At 41.0% G+C, this 25487-nt stretch overlaps 3 protein-coding genes across 3 annotated transcripts in view; 2 read left to right on the top strand and 1 right to left on the bottom strand.

Moving 5' to 3' along the window:
* LOC138913569 (cell adhesion molecule Dscam1-like) overlaps positions 1-25487 on the bottom strand; it is an 86427-nt gene that overhangs the window by 45586 nt on the left and 15354 nt on the right. The window lies entirely within an intron of this gene.
* On the top strand, positions 1534-3402 carry LOC138914934 (uncharacterized). Its single transcript, XM_070219643.1, has 2 exons — positions 1534-2156; positions 2736-3402. The coding sequence occupies exons 1-2, from the start codon at positions 1534-1536 to the stop codon at positions 3400-3402; spliced, it is 1290 nt and encodes a 429-aa protein (XP_070075744.1).
* Positions 5723-6361, top strand: LOC138914933 (uncharacterized). The gene has a single exon (XM_070219642.1). It carries the CDS (start codon positions 5723-5725, stop codon positions 6359-6361), a length of 639 nt encoding a protein of 212 aa, XP_070075743.1.

The raw sequence follows: 25487 nt of genomic DNA, 5'->3' as shown, positions 1-25487 counted from the left end.
AAGATTTCAGTTGTTATTTTTCTGATCGACTGTTTCTGAAGTGAACTACTCGAAGTCTGTGTTTTACGTGGAAGGAACGTCTCTCGCACCAGTCGCGAGCCAACATTCTGAAATATTTTTCCCAACTGAAACGTGGAGCCATCAATCGGAATCTAACCGCGTGACTGCAACCTTCCGGGGCAAGTTCAAGTCAGCCTGCGCTACAGGAAAAATATTGGAACCAGGCGCAGCTTCAGCGCTGAGCGAGGAGCCCTAACCTAAACGCGGTTGCGGCTCAACATAACCTAGAGGCTTACGTAACCCGAGTCACGTGAGGAATCGACCATGTCACCCCCAGGGGAAAACAAGGACACAGAGGAGGACAAATCTGAAGGTGATTTTACCACGCCTCCGGGCGGACTCCCCACTGACTCAACGTTAACAAGCATGCCTGAAGGACCAGGTGGAGCTGATCACTCAAGTGCAGATCAGCCAGTCGGGCTGATGTCCACGCCCCAATCAGTCGGCGCGGGAGTCATAAAGAAAACAAACGGCGAGCAATTGTTTAATCAAACCGGCGAGCTCGACATCACCGCCATTGGGAATCACCTGACCCAAAGCAACAAGTGCGGGCCAAGTATCAGTTTGCCCTTTCAGGCCAACACGGCGCACTTAAACAGCTCGACGAACACATGGGGCTTGAGAAAGCCGGACCCGGTGCCAGATCCGTTTCATAACCAAGCGCCGCTACTAACGCGTGGCCACGGAGGCGCGTATGAGGAATCAACACCGCGTAGGCAAAGCGGCTCCGGATTATCGGCTATGCACATAGCCGCAAGACAAGTTCTTCACAGAGAACTTCCTGTATTCACCGGCAAGCCAGAGGAGTGGTTGCTTTTTATTAGCAACTATGAACAGTTTACAGACAGATGCGGGTTCAGTAATGAGGAGAACCTGATACGCCTTCAAAGGTCCCTTAAGGGAGCGGCACTTGAAGCCGTACGTGGTAAGCTAATGTGCCCGTCCACAGTTCCTTACGCGATTGGGACTCTTAGGATGCTATATGGACGTCCTGAGGTTATCTTCGCTAGTCTCCAGCGAAAACTAAGAGACGAACCCGCCGTGAGATCCAACAACGTGGATTCGATAATCCGAGTAGCGCTGGCCGTGCAGAACTACTGCGCGACAATATCAGCGATAGGTCTACACGAGTACCTATATGATCCAGCTCTGCTATGGGAACTTGTTGAAAAACTACCGACGGACCTGAAGTTCGACTGGGGCCGACACCGGCTCTCAACTGGAGGAATCACTGCCAATCTGTCAATGTTCGACAACTAGCTGTTCAATGTCGCTATGTGCGCCAGCATGGTCACGCCATATGCGCCAAACATAGGGGAACGCAGAACCACAAGAGAACGGATACTTGTACATTCAGAAATTCCACCACCAGACGAACCCCAAAGGCAAACCCGTGATCGGACCAACAGAAGTGCATCTTGTCGTAAATGTGGACGCGGTCACTTACTATCACTATGTCCCGATTTCCTATAGATGTCTCGGAATCAGCGTTGGGACTTCGTGCGAAATAAAAACCTGTGTTACTGTTGCCTAGAAGAACACACAGTTCGAAGCTGCAGGTCGAAAAGGGATGCCCTGTTGCACTCCTACCAAGCAACCGAGGAAGCAGGAAACGCTACAACAGGATCCCGAAGGCCTCCAGCCGTGCTGTTTCATGGAGGAGAATCATCGAAGGCGCTGTTCCGCTACATCAAGGTGCAGCTGTATGGTCGAAACTGCTACATAAATACCTTTGCGTTGGTTGATGAAGGCGCCGCTTGCACCCTGATAGAGAAGGATCTGGCCGACGAGTTGGGACTAGACGGCCCGGAAAAGGAGCTTTGTCTGCGCTGGACTGGGGAAATTTCCCAAACGGAACCGGCCTCCAAGTTGGTGAACCTTCAAATCTCGGCTGCAAACCAGGGTGCAACACGCTATGATTTAAAGGGAGTAAGGACCGTCGCTCATTTGGACCTGCCTATCCAAAGCCTAGGAGAAAAACTTATAAAGTCGCGATCTGATCTTAAATCCATCCCAATGCCAACCTACCGCAATGCGAAGGCGAGACTCATTATCGGTCTAGATAACATCAAAACAAGAGAGAACGCTATAGTCGGGTTGGTGTCCCGACTATCTAATACCCGTCACTCAGCTAAAGGGAGTGCGAACGGTGTACTCGGGTTGGTGTCCCAACTAATAATCGTAACTCAGCTAAAGGGAGTGCGAGGGAGATAGATATATAAATTTTGATTGCGTATAACTTTTTAATGAATGGTCCGATTTGATAAATGTCTTCTACATTTCGATAGGTATAAATATACACAACAAAATTGCATTTTTACTTTTCGGAAATCTTTAAAGATGTGGGCGCAGGACCCATTTTAAAATCGTAAGTGGGTGATTGTGGGCGTTAGAGGGGGCGTGGCGCTCGGCTAAAATAAACTTGCGCTGCGTAGAAAGCCAAAGAATATGTGTGGGAAATCTCAACCTTCTAGCTTTTGTAGTTTCTGAGATCTCAGCGTTCATACAGACAGACAGACGGACAGACAGACGGACATGGCTAGATCGACTCGGCTGGTGATCCTGATCAAGAATATATATAGTTTATAGGGTCGGAAACGCTTCCTTCTACCTGTTACATACTTTTGCACGAATCTAATATACCCTTTTACTCTACGAGTAACGGGTATAACCAGCGTTCCGCTCGAGGGGCGAGAGCTAGAGGGAGACGACTTCGTGGCAGTACGTTGCAGACTTGGTTGGTCCGCTTATGGACGGCAGTGTTCTGGTGAAGCTTCGCGCCCACGTATCTTGCACGTTTGCGAGTGCAATAACGGGGACCGCCTGCACGATCTGGACGAGGCTATGAGAAACCACTTTGCGCTGGAATCTCTGGGCGTAACCGTCGCCAATAAGCCCCTTAGATCGAAGGAGGATGAACGCGCTGCTTGTATAATGGAGGCTAAGACAACCTTCGACCCCGAAGCTAAGCGTTGGCAAACCGGGCTACTCTGGAGATACGATAAAATGATACTGCCTAACTCGTATCCTATGGCGCTGGGGCGTCTACGATGTCTGGAGGCTAAGATGGCAAAGGACCCGGCTCTTAGCCAATTCTTGATGGAAAGTATGAAGAGCTATCAGGAGAAAGGCTACACCCGGCAGTTAGTTCGAGAGGAGATAGTCTCCAATTCAAACTCCTGGTATCTCCCGATCTTTACTGTTACCAACCCAAATAAGAAGAAAACCCGGATGGTATGGGACGCAGCGGCTGAAGTCAACGGATTGTCCCTCAACCATGCTCTGCTGAAAGGTCCGGACATACTGGTGTCGTTAATGGGAGTGCTGATACGGTTTCGCTAAGGAAAAGTAGCAGTCGCTGGGATGTTCCACCAAGTAAAGGTGAGGCCTGAAGACCAAGGGTCCCAAATGTTTTTGTGGAGAGGAGGAGATACGTCACGCGATCCTGATATTTATGCGATGCAAATCATGACGTTCGGAGCCTCATGTTCTCCTGCCCTGGCCAACTATATACAAAATCGAAACGCGGAGCGCTTCTCCAAACAGTCGCCGGAAGCTGTCGCGGCTATATGCAGGAACACCTTTGTCGACGACTTGCTCGAGTCCGCCGATTCGGAGAGCGACATGATATCACTCGCCGGCGCAGTAAAGAAAATCCACGAAGAAGGAGGATTTGAGATGCGGCGATGGGTCTCAAACTCGTTAAAAGTAATGCGCGAGCTAGAGAACGGCGCCGACACCTCTGCCAGATGTCTCGCAGCAATTAACGAAAATCAAGAAAAGGTTCTGGGATTATGGAGGATGCCAGGTTCTGACCTCCTCACGTATGTGGTCAAGCCGGAAATGACAGCGCTAGGATCGACAAATAAGTACTCAAAGAGGAGAGTTCTAAGTATAATCATGACCATATTTGACCCACTTGGCCTATTAGGATTTTTCATCATCCAGGCCAAAATCAAATTGCAAAACATTTGGCGATCCGGTGTAGTATGGGACGATCCGCTTCAAGACAACGATGCAACCGAGTGGAGGCAATGGCTGGACCTATTGCAGCGACTAAAGGAAGTCAGAATACCCCGATGCATCCCACGGAAAAGCGGCTGCCTACAAAGTCAGCTACACACCTTCGTAGACGCTAGTCTTAATGCGTACGCTGCTGTGGTGTTTTTACGAACCGAGGCTGATGGCGAAGTTCAATGTTCCCTGGTCGCCTCCAAGACGCGCGTAGTGCCTCTAAAGCCAGTATCAGTTTCAAGGCTTGAACTATTCGCAGCGTTGCTGGGCTTGCGGCTGTGAAAGTCCGTGGAGGCCGAGATGACAATCCATATCAATCAACGAATCTTTTAGTCAGAATCAAGAGACGTTCTATGTTGGATACGGTCTGATGCGCGCAAATTTAAACAATTCGTGGCAGTACGAGTTGGGGAAATATTGGAAAATTCCGACGTGGCGGCCTGGCTTGCTGATAAGATCCACAGCGTTATATGCATAAGCGAGCGAAAGAACGGAAAGAGAAACTGACAAAAGAGTGCCACGCCCCCTCTGACGTCCAAAATCGAAAACGATTTTCAAATGTGTCTGGCGCCCACACCTTTATATACGAAATCGAAACGCGGAGCGCTTCTCCAAACAGTCGCCGGAAGCTGTCGCGGCTATATGCAGGAACACCTTTGTCGACGACTGGCTCGAGTCCGCCGATTCGGAGAGCGACATGATATCACTCGCTGGCGCAGTAAAGAAAATCCACGAAGAAGGAGGATTTGAGATGCGGCGATGGGTCTCAAACTCGTTAAAAGTAATGCGCGAGCTAGAGAACGGCACCGACACCTCTGCCAGATGTCTCGCAGCAATTAACGAAAATCAAGAAAAGGTTCTGGGATTACGGTGGATGCCAGGTTCTGACCTCCTCACGTATGTGGTCAAGCCGGAAATGACAGCGCTAGGATCGACAAATAAGTACTCAAAGAGGAGAGTTCTAAGTATAATCATGACCATATTTGACCCACTTGGCCTATTAGGATTTTTCATCATCCGGGCCAAAATCATATTGCAAAACATTTGGCGATCCGGTGTAGGATGGGACGATCCGCTTCAAGACAACGATGCAACCGAGTGGAGGCATTGGCTGGACCTATTGCCGCAACTAAAGGAAGTCAGGATACCCCGATGAATCCCACGGAAAAGCGACTGCCTACAAAGTCAGCTACACACCTTCGTAGACGCTAGTCTTAATGCGTACGCTGCTGTGGTGTTTTTACGAACCGAGGCTGATGGCGAAGTTTAATGTTCCCTGGTCGCCTCCAAGACGCGCGTAGCGCCTCTAAAGCCAGTATCAGTTTCAAGGCTTGAAATACTCGCAGCGGTGCTGGGCTTGCGGCTGTCAAAGTCCGTGGAGGCCGAGATGACAATCCATATCAATCAACGAATCTTTTGGTCAGACTCAAGAGACGTTCTATGTTGGATACGGTCTGATGCGCGCAAATTTAACCAATTCGTGGCAGTACGAGTTGGGGAAATATTGGAAAATTCCGACGTGGCGGCCTGGCGCTGGGTACCTTCGGCCGATAACGTTGCCGACGACGGTACCAAATGTTTCGACGGATCCTTACGTTGATTCGTCGGCCCGGGATTTCTGTATCGGGGAGAAGACCAGTGGCCGGATATGAATCCCACTACAAAGAACGAAGAGATCATCATGCACCACGAGAAGAGCCACACCGAAACACCCGCAATAGCCTGTATTGTACCGGATCCGCTACGCTTTAGCAAGCTGGAAAAACTGCGCTCCACGCAAAGCAAAGTTCTTCAATTCCTGCGTTTGCTAATTAAGGAACCCAAAGATGGCCATCTACAACAGCTGCTACACCTGAAGCGGGCAGTGGACTCGGATGTCATTCTGGTGCGAGTCAGTCAGGAAATGGAGTTTCCCGAAGAAATTAAAACCCTAAGAGCGGGTAACAACGTATACGATCGCAAGAGCCCATTGTTCAAGTGCTCCCCATTCCTAGACGAATCTGGCGTGATGCGAGTAAAAGGCCGCATAAACGCGATTGAGGGAGTAGAGTTGGATGTGAAGCAGCCCATAATCCTATCGAGACGTCACCGGGTGACATATCTTATTGCGGATTACTACCACCGACGGTTTCACCATTTGAACAACGAGATCGTCGTCAATGAAATGAGACAGCGGTATTGGATCAAAGGACTAAGGGCCCTCGTAAGGGAGGTTGCCAAGGATTGTCCGAGGTGCCGCATACGTAACGCCCGACCCGCGCCACCAGAAATGGGAAGTCTACCGTAGGAGCGTCTCTCTCCGTTTACATTCACCGGGGTGGACTACTTCGGACCTATCGATGTCGTAGTGGGACGTAGACGGGAGAAAAGATGGGGCGTGCTGTTTACCTGTCTCACAACTCGAGCAGTGCATCTGGAGGTTGCGGTCTCACTTTCTACGGACTCCTTTTTATGTATCCTGAAAACATTCGTAGCCCGGCGAGGTGCCCCGCGGCGGATTCTATCAGACAACGGAACAAACTTTCGAGGAGCAAACGGAGTCCTGCAGCATCATATAGAGCGCATATCAACGTCCGCAATCGAACGAGAATACCCAACGTTGGAGTTTAGCTTCAACCCTCATGGTGCCCCCCACATGGGCGGGGCTTGGGAACGACTCGTCCGGTCAACTAAGTCTATACGAGATTCTCCCCGCAGAAGGTCTACGAGAGGAAGTACTTCGAGCCGCCTTTGCTGACGTGGAGCACACCCTGAACTGCCGACCGCTTACCTACGTGCCCCTGGACGACGCGGACGCGGAAGCTCTTACGCCTAACCATTTCTTAGTGGGCAACTCAAGTGGTTTGCGGGAAAGAGGATCACTGATCCAAGCTGGTGATCGACTGGCCAAAAGTTACAGAATCGCAAGTCAGCTAGCCGATCGCTTTTGGAAGAAATGGCTACGGGAATATTTTCCAACGCTCACGAGGAGAACTAAATGGTTCCAGCCCCCGCCGCTGCCGCTCCCTATTGGGAACCTGGTAATTATTGTAGACGAAAATGCCAAAAAGAACACGTGGCTGAGAGGTCGGATCGTTAACGTTCACCAAGGGGCCGATGGCCAAGTTCGCAGCGCCGTGGTGCGCACTGTGGACGGACTGGTCACCCGACCGTCGGTAAAGCTGGCCAAGATGGACATATTACCTGGTAACCCACCGCGAAAGCAGGTGAATTACGAGGGGGGGAATGTTGCGTCGCCCTCTTAAATATCGCCGCCGCGACCATGCATCTTGTCCCATTCGCACTCACAATTCATCGCCCCGTACTCAACGCGCCCAAAACCGCGGTGGCGCCGATGCGCCCCTGCAAGATCGCGAAAATTTTCGAGAATTTATCGCTTCGAAGCCGCGGTACTGACATCTCTTACTCTCTTGCACGTCTCCGCTGCCAAAGCCACGCAGTGAAGTTGCGCAGTTGTAAAAAGTTGGCGAACGGCGTAGACGTGCAAGCAGACGAGGAGAGCACAAATGTAAGATATTATGTAACTGAATTAACACAAATGCTAACATGAAATAAAGATTTCAGTTGTTATTTTTCTGATCGACTGTTTCTGAAGTGAACTACTCGAAGTCTGTGTTTTACGTGGAAGGAACGTCTCTCGCACCAGTCGCGAGCCAACATATATGTTTAATGGTATGTGTAAAGGTCAAATTGTCACCTTCAACAAATTGTAGATCTCTATATGTTTTTATTAAATGCATTATTGATTTCCCTTCTTCACTATTAAGATGACTAATTCGAATTTTACTATAATAATTAATTTCTTCATTAAGCGCATAATTAAAGTCATTATTCTCTAATTTTTTGTCCAAATTTTCGACTTTTTTAATTGTGGTATAATTATGTTTAATTTCTTTATTTAAATCGCTTGGAAAATATTTATTGTAATTAGGTTTTTTAGAGGTGAAGTCTTCGAAGTTTATTTGGGCCTTAGTTAAATCTAGAATATCTCTTCCAATCAAAATATCATATTTTGTCAAAAAATCATGGATAAAAAGTTTAAATTTTCCAGGTTTGCCAGTTAAAGGTTTGGCGTTTATTTCTCTAAAAGTACCTAAAATTACTTTACCTATCATTGTAAATATTACTTTCGGACTTGTTTCATGCCACGGAAGAGTATTTAATATATCTGGCCGTATTAGACTAATACTAGATCCTGTATCTACGAGACATACATATTTTTCATTTTTTATTTGTATGCAAATTGTGGCGTTCTTTGATCGACCGAGGCTTCTATTAGAAAATTTTCATTAGTATCCATCGCTTCGACTCGCTTGTACTGACCAGAATCTGACATACGTTTTCTTTTCTGATTGTGAAATTCGAAAGGCCTAAAATCGTTTCTAATTTGCCTAGCTTGATTTCTAAAATAATTTTGACTTTGGACTTGCTGATTAATATGGATATGGATGGTTATTATTTATATTTTGAATCGGATTCTGATTAAATGGATTAAATCAATTTTGGTTTTGCATAAGTGGGGGCTGATAGTCAAGATTAGACAGCATTTGAGGGTTGTTATAACATTGCTTAATATTGTTGTTATAATTTTCGTATATTCCTAGTTCTTGAGCAACACGTCTTAGTTTACTTGGGGTACTAACATCAAATCTACACACATACATAAATATTCGGTCTGGTAATTCTTTTCGAATAATATCACAAATAGCAGAGTTCATTGCTTCGGTGAACAGGTATCTATTATTTATACTATTATCTAAGTGTAATTTATTACAAATAATGGATGATTTTAACTCTAAGTCATCGACAAATTTTCGAAAATTTCCAGAATATTTTGTTTTGTAAATATCAATAAGTAAGTGAGGGACTGGTGTTTGGGTGTTATACTCTCCGATTAGTAGCTCCTTTAGATCCGTCCATCCTCGTGGTGTAGACCGCATGAGCAAGTGTTGAGCGTTTCCAACGATGAGGTTCTCGAGGGTTCCATAAATATTGCTGGACTGGACTGGGTTATTGGTGGAGTACAGGCCAAGTTGTTGTTCGACTCTTTTGATAAAAGGGGCCGGGTAGAGTACGTCGCCATCAAACGGAGGTATTTGTCGGATCTGTGTTAAGCATTGGGATAACGCTTGATCCGAAAGGACATGATCTCCTCCTATCCTGTGTTGTTACGATTCGCAATTTAAACTTTTACTCAGCTGGCTGATTTTTGTTTTAAATTTTGGTTTGCGAATTTTTCATAAGCCGTCCACGTGTTTGGGATTTGATCACGAGGTACTTTTGCGGGTCTGGGTTTTTTTCAGACCGCACCGACTGCGCCAATTATATATAGTTATTTTAACTCGATATTTTATTTAATTTTATATTTCATTTATTTTATTTCGTTTGATGGTTTTCTTTTAAATTTGTTTGGACAGAGTTTTATTGTGGGATCTACTCTCGTTGACGTTGACATAAGTACTCAAGCTTAAAGTTAAATTTATAAAGAGGTACAGCCTAATTGACTGGCGCCTCATGGTAACATAACCGTTTATTCGCTGGCTTATCTGGAGCTTGAGCTTGCTGATAAGATCCACAGCGTTATATGCATAAGCGAACGAAAGAACGGAGAGAGAAACTGACAAAAGAGTGCCACGCCCCCTCTGACGTCCAAAATCGAAAACGATTTTCAAATGTAAATGCAATTTTGTTGTGTATAATTATACCTATCGAAATGTAGAAGACATTATTCAAATCGGACTATTTATTAAAAAGTTATGCTCAATCAAAATTTAATACATCCATCTCCCTTGAACTTCCTATAGCTGAGTGACGGGTTTTAGATAGTCGGCACACCAACCCGAATATAGCGTTCTCTCTTGTTTCTTTTTTGGAAAATGTTATATTTTGGTTATATGCTCATTTTTTTAGTTGTAACTTCGTTGTTATAAGCTGAACAGCTGCAAATAAGGTTTAATATTAAAGATAGTTTATAACAAAAGCAAAAAAACTTTGGTTTATATTTATACCCGTTACTAGTAGAGTAAAAGGGTATATTGTATTCGTGCAATATTATGTAACAGGTAGAAGGAAGTTTTTCCGACCCCATAAAGTACATATATTCTTGATCAGGACTACTAGCCGAGTCCATCTAGTCATGTCCGTCTGTACATCTGTCTGATCGTCTGTCCGTCTGTCTGTCTGTCCGACTGTATGAACGCTGAGATCTCGGAAACTATGCATGCAGATTCTAGGAGTTCCTACGCAGTGCAAGTTTATTTCAAAAAGGTGCCACGCCCTCTCTAACGCCCACAAGCGCTCTCTAACGCCCACAGTTTTGAAGCTATTATGAAAATAGTAACTGATATGTATTTGTTTCGTCAATACCTATCGATTGGCCAAGAAAAAGTTTGCCCACAAGCCCCCTCTAACGCCCACAGTTTTCAAGCTATTATGGAAATAGTAACTGATATCTATTTGTTTCGTCAATACCCACTCTAACGCACACAAACACATTAAACGTTAAAACATGTCTAGCGCCTACATTTCCGCCAATATCAGGCGGTAGATGGCGCAATACAATATACAATAGTGCCATCTAGGGAATGGCATTGGAACCGCTGGCAGATGTATGAGATCGCCGAATTTAAATGCTTAGTTTGAACTTTTTGTCTTTTTTTTCTGTGGTAACTTAAATTTACATTGTGTTAATGCAAAATTTAAAATATCACCTGCGCTAAAGAGAGAGACGCAATATGTCCTAGGCAGAATTGAAAGTTCTAGAAGGCCTCCACGTGGTGTTCCCTTGGTACCGATTGTAACTTAAAAACCGGGAGCTAATTCGAGCGGCATAAGAAGAAGAAGGCATATTTCTATTAAGTTTTTTAGCTGAGTAACGGGTATTTAATAGTCGAGGCCCTCTCTTGTTTTAAGGTTTTTTTTAAATGGTACTTTATAGAACTTTATAGAAAATGTTTAATAGCTAGTCGAGTGCCTCGACGAGTTCATAACATGAATACAATTTTGGACAAGTTTTTAATGTCTATCATTTTTTGACACAAATCCTTATAGTTTAAATATAGAATATCATACTGGGTTGAGCATGTATTTAAATTCTAAATCGATTAGCGTGCAAATCTAAAAAATAAACTTGTTTTCTTAAAAAAGAAGTAGAACAAAATATTGCTAAAAGATAGATCTCTCTTGAAAAGATAGCTCTCGAACAACAACAAATAAGATAATTTTGGTTAAGATTTATGAAATTAAAGGGTATATTATTTATAGGTAACGAAAAGGTAAGTAAAAACCAAATACTCTTGGCGAATTACACTAGTTTACAACTTTAAATTTTTTTTCGAGGTAAGTCTTAATACCAATTTTTTTTTATTAGTTTTTAGTTGATTATCACGCTGAACTAATTAAAAAAAATTCCCAAAGAACCGTTCTGAAGATATTCGCAAAAATCCAGATTTTCGGACCTTCTTTTATAAAACCTAACAGATCTCAAAAACCATTAGACCAATAAACTTGTAACTTACACTATTTTAAAGGCATTAGATGAGCCTTTCCGAAAAGCTATTATTCGTTCTAATCGGGTCGCAATTAATACAGGTACAACCTGTGAAAGTTTAAAAAAAGTTTCATTTCTGGCGCTTTTTTGTTATAGCTAGTATTCATTTACTTAAAAAAAAATACAAATAAAAATGTTTTAATTATTTTGAGCCTAAGGCCCTTTCGTTGTTAAGAAGTTAAGGCCATATATTTGCGACATAGTTTCTACAACAATAATGGATGATGAACCACCTAACACGCCCCTTTTTAAATTCCCATAATTGTTACAGGTCCAAAATCACTATGCACAATAATGCTTTTATCGGGGAGGGTTTAACTTTATCTCTTATCGAAGGGGAAACAGCCGAATTGCTGGGTCTCAAAGGATCGAAAAGACATTAAAGTGGATAGGTATCAAATCAATCTTTTTGCCATAAGAAAAATGTAAATGTAAATGTAAATTTGCCAAAATTTTAAAAATATTTTCCATGCCTAAAAGATTTGCCTATTGAAAATTATAATAATGCTACACTGAAACTAATAATTGGAATGCCACATATGAGCGGTTTTTTATATTATAATTTTTTTTAGTTTGCCAATAAAGTCATTAAATAACTGTATCTCCGGTAATTCCTCTAAATCCTATTCTCCTAAAGAAACTTTTTAAAAAAATTGAAAAAAATGCGTTCTGGGTGATTATAATCTGTCATCGCTATAGTGGGTGCAGGATGAAGATTCTTCGACTATGATTCCCAGTAATGTTCATCTGCCTCATGAAATTCTACTAATTGATGATCTTCTTAGTATGGGCTTAATTCAGATTAACTGTATATTCAATAAGTTAAATATGCTTTTATATTTAATTTTTATTAGCCCGGATTTAGAAACAAAACAGGAGAGAACGCTATAGTCGGGTTTGTGTCCCGACTATTTAATACCCGTCACTCAACTAAAGGAAGTGCGAACGCTGTACTCGGGTTCGTGTCCCGATTATAATCGTAGCTCAGCTAAAGGGAGTGCAAGGGAGATAGATATATGTAGATATTTTGATTGCGTATAACTTTTTAATGGATGGTCTGATTTGAAAAATGTCTTCTACATTTCGATAGACATAAATATACACAACAAAATTGCATTTATACTTCTCGGAAATCTTTAAAGATGTGGGTGCAGGACCCATTTTAAAATCGTTAGTGGGCGATTGTAGGCGTTAGAGGGGCGTGGCTCTCGGCTGAAATAAACTTGCGCTGCGTAGGAGGCCCAAGAATATGTGTGGAAAATCTCAACCTTCTAGCTTTTGTAGTTTCCGAGATCTCAGCGTTCATACAGACAGACGGACAGACGGACATGGCTAGATCGACTCGGCTAGTGACCCTGATCAAGAATATATATACTTTATAGGGTCGGAAACGCTTCCTACCTGTTACATACTTTTGCAAGAATCTAATATACCCTTTTACTCTACGAGTAACGGGTATAATTAAGTTGTAGTAATATTCGACTCTCAGAGTGTGATGCTAACAAATCACCCACACCTTTAATTTATATAAGTGCTAATAGTTTAAACTCTATTCGAAATGATATTTCTAATATTAATTGGGTCGATAGCCTTTCGCATGCTAATGTTGATGCTAGCTATGATCATTTTATTTCTGGGCCTTCTCTTACCATTAGTAGGTATACTAAAAAAAGAGTTCAAAGGTCTATAATCTGCCCTGGTATACGCGGGAACTCAAAAAATACAAAAATCTCCGTAATAAGTTCTACAAGCGTTACCTTGAGAGCGGTGACCCTGCAGATCTTGAAAGATACAAGCTACACAAGCGTGATTTCGAATTCTTAAATAAATTTTTTTATAGTCAGTATATGTCAGATGTTGAAAGTAAATGAATGAATCCCAAATCCATCTGGCACTTTGTAAACACCAAAAGAAAAACATCGAACATTCCTTCCCACATGTCACTTAATAGAGAAATGGCTTCCTCGGACTTGGAGGTTTCTAACTTGTTTGTCAAATTTTTTTCGTCCAACTTTGAGCCAACTTCGTCTTGGAATGATGATGAATCGCTTCTTTCCATCGACTCCCTATTAAATATAGGAAATCTAAATGTGTCCGACTTTGACTGCCATATCACCAAATAGATGTAGTCTATACTGACTTTGCCAAAGCCTTTGTCATACTGCTTGATTCCACTCTCTAATCTTAGATTTAATTAGGTCCTACCTAGCCAATAGAGAATACAGACAGGAAAATAATGGGGTTTTTTTGAACCCGTATGTGGCAACGTCTGGCCTCCCTCGAGGAAGTGCTTTGGGCCCTTTCTATTCATTATATATAATACCCTTGCAGAGGGTATTATAATTTCAGTCAGATGTTTGCAACACAGTGAAGGAGACGTTTCCGACCACATAAAGTATATATATTCTTGATCAGCACCAATAGCCGAGTCTATCTAGCCAAGTCCGTCTGTCCGTTTCTATGCGAAATAATCCCCTCAGTTTTAAAGGTATCGCGATAAAACTTTCCCGAAAGTCTTCTTTCTATTGCAGGTAGTACATATGTCGGAGCGAGCCGGATCGGACCACTTTATCTTAGGGCTTCCATAGGAATATTCAAACAAATATAAGAAAATTCATTGTTACTTTGTAGGAAGTAGGCGTTTTGATTTTTGCCAACTTAAAAACAAAATTTAAATAGAAACGCTGAATCTGGAATCCCTGCAACTGCACCGAGTGAGGATTAAACTATAGGTATTTACTTTATCTGCAAGGGTATATAAGTTTCGGCTTGCCGAAGGTAGCTTCCTTTCTTGTTTTATTTATAAATGATATAAGTAACTCCATACATGACTCTGAGTTTCTATTATTTGCAGATGATTTCAAATTATTCAAGTCCGTTAATTCAACTTTAGACTGTTTACTCCTCCAGAATGTCTTAAATAGATTAGGTAATTGGTGCTCCCGAAATATGCTTCCCTTAAATTTTTCAAAATGCTTTTTAGTAAGATACAGCAAGCGTATAAATAATCTGCTCGTACTCAATTAATTCTCATCTCCTTGCCACAAAAAACAAGTGCCTGGATTTAGGAATTGTTTTTGATTTTAAATTTCTCTTCGTTGAACACATTAACTACATTATTCCAAAAGCATATGCAATGTACGGATTCATTAGGCGCAACATAACTCATTTCTCTAACCCATACACCAAGCTTACCCTATTCTTCTCATTTGTTCGTTCTAAATTAGAATTAGCGGCATTTGTTTGGAACCCGACCGCGATCCCACCCCTTCCTATGCTGCTAGGTGTCGTTGTACAGCATGTAACACTACAAGATCGTAGGAGTGTAAATTCGCTGCTTTTTATATTAGATCTACTTTCTGGTAAAATTTATAATCCTATCTTGCTAAATATTATTAGCCTATCCGCGCCTAGTAGGGCTCTAAAAACTACTGAACCTTTTTTTATCCCTACACACAGAACAAGTTACCCTCTAATGGAGCCTATTTACAGAGCTTTACATCTCTTCAACAGTCTGCCACTTAGCATGCGGGATATCAATAAGAAGGCCTGTTTTATATTTTTCTAGATTTAGTAACTAGTTAAGAGTAAGTTAAGTAGGCGAAATAAATAAATAAGAGTGAACCTCGGACTTTCTGGGATTTGCAAATTTCGTTAGGTCGTCAATGCTAGAATCAATTGATTTGAATATTTAGTTTTTTTCGAATACTGAATGCTATTTGCATTTTAAAACACAAAAATCTATAAGAAAATTCGATCTGTTGTAGAAATGTAAATGCAATTTTTTGTATGCAAAAGGATATGAGTATTATCACAAATTTGAATTAAGGCTAATCTAACTTCCTTAGTCAGCTGCAATGCACACACACGCACATAAATAGGGATTGTGTTTATGAAAAACTCATTTTGTGGCTTTTATATATTTCGTCCATGTGTGTGTGCAACGGTGCGAAATAATGTTTTTTACAAATCAGCAACTTGTCAATATCTCAACGTTTCAAAACTAATAAATAGTTTGCTGATCAGGTTTTTGCATCATAAAAACAAGAAAAGAAGTTATATACCCTTGCAGGTATGCGTACTTAAAATGCTTTTTTTACATTGTAAAAAATCAAAACGCCTACTTTCTACAAAGTTACAATAGTTTTCCTATTATTTTTTTGATTATTCCTATGGGAGCCATAAGACATAGTGGTCCGATCCGGCTCGTTCCGACATATGTACTACCTGCAATAGAAAGAAGACTTTCTGCCGATAGCTTTAAAACTGAGGGACTAGTTCACAAATCCTTATAGTTTAAATATAGAATATCATACTGGGTTGGGCATGTATTTAAATTCTAAATCGATTAGCGTGCAAATCTAAAAAATAAACTTGTTTTCTTAAAAAAGAAGTATAACAAAAAATTGCTAAAAGATAGATCTTTCTTGAAAAGATAGCTCTCGAACAACAACAAATAAGATAATTTTGGTTAAGATTTATGAAATTAAAGGGTATATTATTTATAGGTAACGAAAAGGTAAGTAAAAACCAAATACTCTTGGCGAATTACACTAGTTTACAACTTTAAATTTTTTTTCGAGGTAAGCCTTAATACCAATTTTTTTTTATTAGTTTTTAGTTGATTATCACGCTGAACTAATTAAAAAAAATTCCCAAAGAACCGTTCTGAAGATATTCGCAAAAATCCAGATTTTCGGACCTTCTTTTTTAAAACCTAACAGATCTCAAAAACCATTAGACCTATAACTTACACTATTTTAAAGGCATTAGATGAGCCTTTCCGAAAAGCTATTATTCGTTCTAATCGGGTCGCAATTAATACAGGTACAACCTGTGAAAGTTTAAAAAAAGTTTCATTTCTGGCGTTTTTTTGTTATAGCTAGTATTCATTTACTTAAAAAAATACAAATGAAAATGTTTTAATTATTTTGAGCCTAAGGCCCTTTCGTTGTTAAGAAGTTAAGGCCATATATTTGCGACATAGTTTCTACAACAATAATGGATGATGAACCACCTAACACGCCCCTTTTTAAATTCCCATAATTGTTACAGGTCCAAAATCACTATGCACAATAATGCTTTTATCGGGGAGGGTTTAACTTTATCTCTTATCGAAGGGGAAACAGCCGAATTGCTGGGTCTCAAAGGATCGAAAAGACATTAAAGTGGATAGGTATCAAATCAATCTTTTTGCCATAAGAAAAATGTAAATGTAAATGTAAATTTGCCAAAATTTTAAAAATATTTTCCATGCCTAAAAGATTTGCCTATTGAAAATTATAATAATGCTACACTGAAACTAATAATTGGAATGCCACATATGAGCGGTTTTTTATATTATAATTTTTTTTAGTTTGCCAATAAAGTCATTAAATAACTGTATCTCCGGTAATTCCTCTAAATCCTATTCTCCTAAAGAAACTTTTTAAAAAAATTGAAAAAAATGCGTTCTGGGTGATTATAATCTGTCATCGCTATAGTGGGTGCAGGATGAAGATTCTTCGACTATGATTCCCAGTAATGTTCATCTGCCTCATGAAATTCTACTAATTGATGATCTTCTTAGTATGGGCTTAATTCAGATTAACTGTATATTCAATAAGTTAAATATGCTTTTATATTTAATTTTTATTAGCCCGGATTTAGAAACAAAACAGGAGAGAACGCTATAGTCGGGACACAAACCCGTCTTCTTAATACCCGTCACTCAACTAAAGGAAGTGCGAACGCTGTACTCGGGTTCGTGTCCCGATTATAATCGTAGCTCAGCTAAAGGGAGTGCAAGGGAGATAGATATATGTAGATATTTTGATTGCGTATAACTTTTTAATGGATGGTCTGATTTGAAAAATGTCTTCTACATTTCGATAGACATAAATATACACAACAAAATTGCATTTATACTTCTCGGAAATCTTTAAAGATGTGGGTGCAGGACCCATTTTAAAATCGTTAGTGGGCGATTGTAGGCGTTAGAGGGGCGTGGCTCTCGGCTGAAATAAACTTGCGCTGCGTAGGAGGCCCAAGAATATGTGTGGAAAATCTCAACCTTCTAGCTTTTGTAGTTTCCGAGATCTCAGCGTTCATACAGACAGACGGACAGACGGACATGGCTAGATCGACTCGGCTAGTGACCCTGATCAAGAATATATATACTTTATAGGGTCGGAAACGCTTCCTACCTGTTACATACTTTTGCAAGAATCTAATATACCCTTTTACTCTACGAGTAACGGGTATAATTAAGTTGTAGTAATATTCGACTCTCAGAGTGTGATGCTAACAAATCACCCACACCTTTAATTTATATAAGTGCTAATAGTTTAAACTCTATTCGAAATGATATTTCTAATATTAATTGGGTCGATAGCCTTTCGCATGCTAATGTTGATGCTAGCTATGATCATTTTATTTCTGGGCCTTCTCTTACCATTAGTAGGTATACTAAAAAAAGAGTTCAAAGGTCTATAATCTGCCCTGGTATACGCGGGAACTCAAAAAATACAAAAATCTCCGTAATAAGTTCTACAAGCGTTACCTTGAGAGCGGTGACCCTGCAGATCTTAAAAGATACAAGCTACACAAGCGTGATTTCGAATTCTTAAATAAATTTTTTTATAGTCAGTATATGTCAGATGTTGAAAGTAAATGAATGAATCCCAAATCCATCTGGCACTTTGTAAACACCAAAAGAAAAACATCGAACATTCCTTCCCACATGTCACTTAATAGAGAAATGGCTTCCTCGGACTTGGAGGTTTCTAACTTGTTTGTCAAATTTTTTTCGTCCAACTTCGAGCCAACTTCGTCTTGGAATGATGATGAATCGCTTCTTTCCATCGACTCCCTATTAAATATAGGAAATCTAAATGTGTCCGACTTTGACTGCCATATCACCAAATAGATGTAGTCTATACTGACTTTGCCAAAGCCTTTGTCATACTGCTTGATTCCACTCTCTAATCTTAGATTTAATTAGGTCCTACCTAGCCAATAGAGAATACAGACAGGAAAATAATGGGGTTTTTTTGAACCCGTATGTGGCAACGTCTGGCCTCCCTCGAGGAAGTGCTTTGGGCCCTTTCTATTCATTATACCCTTGCAGAGGGTATTATAATTTCAGTCAGATGTTTGCAACACAGTGAAGGAGACGTTTCCGACCACATAAAGTATATATATTCTTGATCAGCGCCAATAGCCGAGTCTATCTAGCCAAGTCCGTCTGTCCGTTTCTATGCGAAATAATCCCCTCAGTTTTAAAGGTATCGCGATAAAACTTTCCCGAAAGTCTTCTTTCTATTGCAGGTAGTACATATGTCGGAGCGAGCCGGATCGGACCACTTTATCTTAGGGCTGCCATAGGAATATTCAAACAAATATAAGAAAATTCATTGTTACTTTGTAGGAAGTAGGCGTTTTGAGTTTTGCCAACTTAAAAACAAAATTTAAATAGAAACGCTGAATCTGGAATCCCTGCAACTGCACCGAGTGAGGATTAAACTATAGGTATTTACTTTATCTGCAAGGGTATATAAGTTTCGGCTTGCCGAAGGTAGCTTCCTTTCTTGTTTTATTTATAAATGATATAAGTAACTCCATACATGACTCTGAGTTTCTATTATTTGCAGATGATTTCAAATTATTCAAGTCCGTTAATTCAACTTTAGACTGTTTACTCCTCCAGAATGACTTAAATAGATTAGGTAATTGGTGCTCCCGAAATATGCTTCCCTTAAATTTTTCAAAATGCTTTTTAGTAAGATACAGCAAGCGTATAAATAATCTGCTCGTACTCAATTAATTCTCATCTCCTTGCCACAAAAAACAAGTGCCTGGATTTAGGAATTGTTTTTGATTTTAAATTTCTCTTCGTTGAACACATTAACTACATTATTCCAAAATCATATGCAATGTACGGATTCATTAGGCGCAACATAACTCATTTCTCTAACCCATACACCAAGCTTACCCTATTCTTCTCATTTGTTCGTTCTAAATTAGAATTAGCGGCATTTGTTTGGAACCCGACCGCGATCCCACCCCTTCCTATGCTGCTAGGTGTCGTTGTACAGCATGTAACACTACAAGATCGTAGGAGTGTAAATTCGCTGCTTTTTATATTAGATCTACTTTCTGGTAAAATTTATAATCCTATCTTGCTAAATATTATTAGCCTATCCGCGCCTAGTAGGGCTCTAAAAACTACTGAACCTTTTTTTATCCCTACACACAGAACAAGTTACCCTCTAATGGAGCCTATTTACAGAGCTTTACATCTCTTCAACAGTCTGCCACTTAGCATGCGGGATACCAATAAGAAGGCCTGTTTTATATTTTTCTAGATTTAGTAACTAGTTAAGAGTAAGTTAAGTAGGCGAAATAAATAAATAAGAGTGAACCTCGGACTTTCTGGGATTTGCAAATTTCGTTAGGTCGTCAATGCTAGAATCAATTGATTTGAATATTTAGTTTTTTTCGAATACTGAATGCTATTTGCATTTTAAAACACAAAAATCTATAAGAAAATTCGATCTGTTGTAGAAATGTAAATGCAATTTTTTGTATGCAAAAGGATATGAGTATTATCATAAATTTGAATTAAGGCTAATCTAACTTCCTTAGTCAGCTGCAATGCACACTAGAGCCCTGCATGAATGGATTCAATAAATTATTTTGAATTTTTTCTTTTATATGAATGAATTAATTAGAATTTTGAGTTTAATAGAATTGAATGAATTTGAATTTTGAGTTTAATAGAATTGAATGAATGAATGGCATGAATTCCGAAATAATTCAAACGACAATTTATTTTGAAGAAGAAAGGGCCATAATTTTGTGATTAAATCTGCCTGAATTTTATTTACTATGCAGTTAACATTGATTTGTTAAAAATTTTCCACTTTTTGTTCTCAAAAGAAAGCACAAAAAAAATCTGGAAAATTCAAAAAATTCATAAAATAATTCATTCAATTCACTCAATTCTAAATGAATTAGAATAACATTCAATTTATTTCACATAGAATTGAATTAAACAAATCAGAAATTTCATGGCATACTATGATAAAACAAAAATTGAATGATTCATGCAGGGCTCTAATGCACACACACGCACATAAATAGGGATTGTGTTTATGAAAAACTCATTTTGTGGCTTTTATATATTTCGTCCATGTGTGTGTGCAACGGTGCGAAATAATGTTTTTTACAAATCAGCAACTTGTCAATATCTCAACGTTTGAAAACTAAAAAATAGTTTGCTGATCAGGTTTTTGCATCATAAAAACAAGAAAAGAAGTTATATACCCTTGCAGGTATGCGTACTTAAAATGCTTTTTTTACATTGTAAAAAATCAAAACGCCTACTTTCTACAAAGTTACAATAGTTTTCCTATTATTTTTTTGATTATTCCTATGGGAGCCATAAGACATAGTGGTCCGATCCAACTCGATCCGACATATGTACTACCTGCAATAGAAAGAAGACTTTTGGGAAAGTTTTCTGGCGATAGCTTTAAAACTGAGGGACTAGTTCGCATAGAAACGGACAGACGGACAGACTGACAGACGGACAGACGGACATGGCTAGATTAACTCGGCTATTGATGCTGATCAAGAATATATATATTTTATGTGGTCGGAAACGTCTCCTTCACTGCGTTGCAAACATCTGACTGAAATTATAATACCCTCTGCAAGGGTATAACGAGAGAAAACGCTATAGTCGGGTTGATGTTCCGACTATCTAATACCCGTCACTCAGCTAAAGGCAGTGCGAACGCTGTATTCGGGTTGGTGTCCCGACTATCTAATAACAATTTTGATTGCGTTTAACTTTTTAATGAATGGTCCGATTTGAAAAATGTCTTCTACATTTCGATAGGAATACATATACACAACAAAATTGCATTTATACTTCTCGGAAATCTTAAAAGATGTGGGCTCAGGACACATTTTAAAATCGTAAGTGGGCGTTAGAGGGGGCGTGGCGCTCGTCTGGCAATCGTGTTCCTTCTAGCTGTTACATACTTTTGCACGAATACAATATACCCTTTTTTTCTGCGAGTAACGGGTATAAATAAAAGCAATTTTTAGGAAAATTTCGACTGGAAAATTCAGCTTAATGGGATTTCTGTAAGTCTATCGATATTTTAAAATTTAACGTTTACTAAAGAAAAGGCACAAAAGAATAGACTTGCGATATAATCGATTTTTTAACCGCGCATTTTAAACGTGTTATGACTGTGTATTTTCAATTGAAATGTGTTGACTGTGGTATTTTCATTTTCGCCTTACGCGGTCACACTTAAAGTGCGACAGCAGGACATACATATGCACATACATACATGCGCCAGCAGAACATACATACATATATATGGGGAGGCCGTGACGTCACATTAGGTTAGCCAAATTTGAAAATATTGGGGACTGGGTTAAGGATGCTGAATCTCCAAAAAATTTAAATGCAGTTATTTGCGGGTATGCCATAAGATTATGAACATCACATTTTTAAACCATTTTAATAACATTTGTTGGGCCACTATTGAATCTCGAGATAAACATGAATGTAATTTTGAAGTATTGATCTATCTTGAAGGGTATTGATCTAATTTGTTAACCTGAGCTGCGCTCTCAGTGGTAAAGCTTTAGTTCACGCTCTCATGTAATTCACCACACTGGCCACGAAGGCTATTATACGACGTTAGAATAAAGAGTTCAATTTTGGTACTGCGACAAGACGGTTGTATTTGCTTCACTAACTTAACTATCCCCCCGACTCCCTAGAATCTCATGTGGGTCAGAAAAACGCTCCAGCTCCATCAAACATTTTGGCGCCCAACGTGGGGCTGGATAGTTAATTTAAAAAATTAAAAGTCCTTAGTGTTCAAATCAACCCGATCGCTCAAAGTTAATTCCGTAAACCGCGCATTGTTACGTTACGAATCGCTCTACTTCTTAAGTGTCGCGCTGCTCGCCGTTCACCTAACGACACACGCACACTTGCATCCGTAGACACGGCAGTACACCCCCCATACACCATCGTTGGAAAGCGCGGGTTGCTCAGATGATCTGGATAACGCTACGCTGTTCCCAATCAGCTACGCCACCTATATTCTCGATTGCGGAGCCGAATCTCCATCGCCCCGTCGACAATATCATCTCTAACCTAAAAACCGTTTCGCTGGACGACGTAACGCCACAACGGTAAGGTTACGTCATCAGTGCCAACGCCGCCAGAGCGCTCACGCCAATCGCTGAGTCTCTTTTGGTCTCATTCCGCCGTCACTGCAGTGCTTTCGGTTTTAACCTGCAAGTCCACTGTACACGCATACAGTCACCACGAGTCCCAATAGCAGTAACCGCGCAACGCACAAACCTGGAACTGGTTCATTACGGAACCAGAGCGTTGCCAGACATTCGACTACTTAAGTTGGCAGCATACGTTTATAACCACACATCAGAAGCTCTAATTTATAACTACATACACTTTACAAGGGCTTATTGCAAATGATCCACAATAACCATGTGTCCCACACGGCTGGACGTATTAAAACAGAAAGCGATCCAACATACGCAGGAGCATTTCCCGCATTGGAACAGCTGTCGCCAAGACGGAAAAGGTTGAGAAGCCAAATGCCGCGCTGACGCCAGCCGAACTCACGTGTCGGCAAACTATTTTGGAGGCATATGTCAAACAAATCATGGCCGTCCAAACCGAAATCGAGGCACTCGACTCAACAGAAGAACAGCTAAACTACCGGGCAGAGCTGGAAGATATGTTCATCGCTATAAAGGTCACCATAAAGGATCAGCTTAGAGACAACGTGCACAATTCTACGCCGCTTCCCCACGACACGTTTCTCAGGCCTGGACCACCATCATCTCTCAAGCTGCCAACTCTTGCGCTCCCGACCTTTGCTGGCGAGTACTCGGAATACAAAAACTTTATTACTACGTTCCAGCAAGTTGTAGACCAGCAGGAAGCGCTATCGTCGATCGAGAAATTTAATCACCTCATATACTGTCTCAGAGGCGCCGCCTTAGAAACCATCAAGGCGTTTCAAGTCACTCCAGAGAATTACACCAAGGCCTTAGTTCGCCTAAAGAGCAGGTACGATGACCCCACCATCGTATTCCTGGACAACATAGCGTCACTCTTCAAACTGCCAACTGTGACCACTGAAAATAGTGTACAGTTGCGCACCCTGGTTGACAACGCATCAGCCTTGTTCAACTCGATGCGATCTTTAGGATCCGAAGCGCAGATAGCTCAAACGATGTTTATTACTATTGTCATGGAAAAGGTAGACAAGAGAACTCGAAAGCTCTGGAAAGAATCTCTCACGTTCGCCACACTACCCTCTTGGAATGCCTGCTTAACTTTGATTGAGCGGCACTGTCAACACTCAATACATCACTTCGGCAATACGAATACGGCTCAAAATACATCTCGCAGAATGCGGCAATCGCAAGCTCCACGCATGGGCCACAGCTTTGCGTGCTCCACGCAATCGTGTCCTATATGCTCCGGCAGGGATCATCGGATTTTTAGATGTCCGCGACTTCAAAACATGACGCCTGCCCAACGCCTAGAAGCTGTCCGGACAAAATCGCTGTGCACAAACTGCCTAGGAAAGGCTCATCATCCATCAAACTGTCCGTCTTCAAATAGGTGCAGAATATGCACCCGACTGCATCACACTATGCATCACTTCGATCCGTCAGGAAAGGAATCAAGGAGTCCTCGACGGCCAAGTCCGCCTAACGCGCCACCTCAGCACCATGTCGCTGAGGCCGTCACTCACGCTCACTTGGATACCCACCACGACCAAGTCATTCTGGCTACAGCCATAATCCTAGTGCAGGATGCTGTGGGCAACTACGTACCAGGCCGTGAGTTAACATGCCCCTCTCACCGGCCACAGGCAACAACACAGAAGCGACAACTACAAGCCTAACCCTGACGGACAATAATAAGGATTGCCAACATGAGAAACCCAGGGTACACTGAAAGAGTGGACTCGTACACACTTTGACATAATAAACAGCATTCTTATTTGGTACTCCAAGCAACACAGTCGTTTATTTCGAAGGCTTCGTTCCAGCATTTTCTAAAATAATACTCGCATATAAGACCTCCTCTACTCCCTCGGTCACAGGACGGTAACTGGCGCAGCCGGACTACGAACAAGGGATTAATCAAGCCCACTACGCTCATAGTTCTAACTTCATTGTAGGCTGAGGTGAGTGAACAGGTGACAGTGGTGGTTGTGGAAATTTTCGTAGTGGAAAAATAATAATAAATTGTGCAAATAATACATGTAAACAAACCAAACAAAAATCAAAATTCTAATTGCCACGCAAGCGACCGCATATGTGTACATCAACCGCTGATAAGGCACCGGGATCGCTTTTGCAGGACAATTTACAACAATTATACAAAGTTGCTGTATGCGATGACCGTATATGTGTACATCAATCGCTGATAAGGCACCGGGATCATCCATACACAGCAACTCATAAAAGAGAAAAAAAAAAAACGATAACGAAGTCAAAAAATTTGACATTCCAAACTGCTGTGTGTGGTGACCGTCTGTGTGTGTCGAAAATCACTTGGTGTGCATGTGTGAATTCTCTATCATTGCTTTTGATTTTGCATCGTCATTGCGATTGATTTTTGTAGTTTTGTAGTTGAGAGGACAATCATTAGGACGCAACAAGCCTGGTGTCACTGTCGTCGAGTGCGTTTTGTAGCTTTGAGAGGAACCGAAATGTCACGGTGACAGCCTGTCGTCGAGTGTGAAAATAAATCAGTCGAACATTGGACTTCCTTGTGACCAAAACTAACTGCGCAAGAAGCAAA

The sequence above is a fragment of the Drosophila takahashii genome, chromosome 2L (genome assembly GCF_030179915.1).
Source record: "Drosophila takahashii strain IR98-3 E-12201 chromosome 2L, DtakHiC1v2, whole genome shotgun sequence".
In the NCBI taxonomy this organism is placed as follows: Eukaryota; Metazoa; Arthropoda; class Insecta; order Diptera; family Drosophilidae; genus Drosophila; species Drosophila takahashii.
The sequence above is the reverse complement of the archived record's forward strand: the minus strand, read 5'-3'. Positions and strand labels throughout refer to the sequence as shown.

What these genes read in the sequence shown, in the direction of transcription:
- LOC138914933 (XM_070219642.1), top strand. Translation starts at nt 5,723, where the DNA reads ATGAATCCCACTACAAAGAACGAAGAGATCATCATGCACCACGAGAAG.
- LOC138914934 (XM_070219643.1), top strand. Translation starts at nt 1,534, where the DNA reads ATGTCTCGGAATCAGCGTTGGGACTTCGTGCGAAATAAAAACCTGTGT. An exon ending in AGAGAGAACGCTATAGTCGG is followed by an intron (nt 2,157 to 2,735) that starts GTTGGTGTCCCG and finishes GGGTATAACCAG; the next exon opens with CGTTCCGCTCGAGGGGCGAG.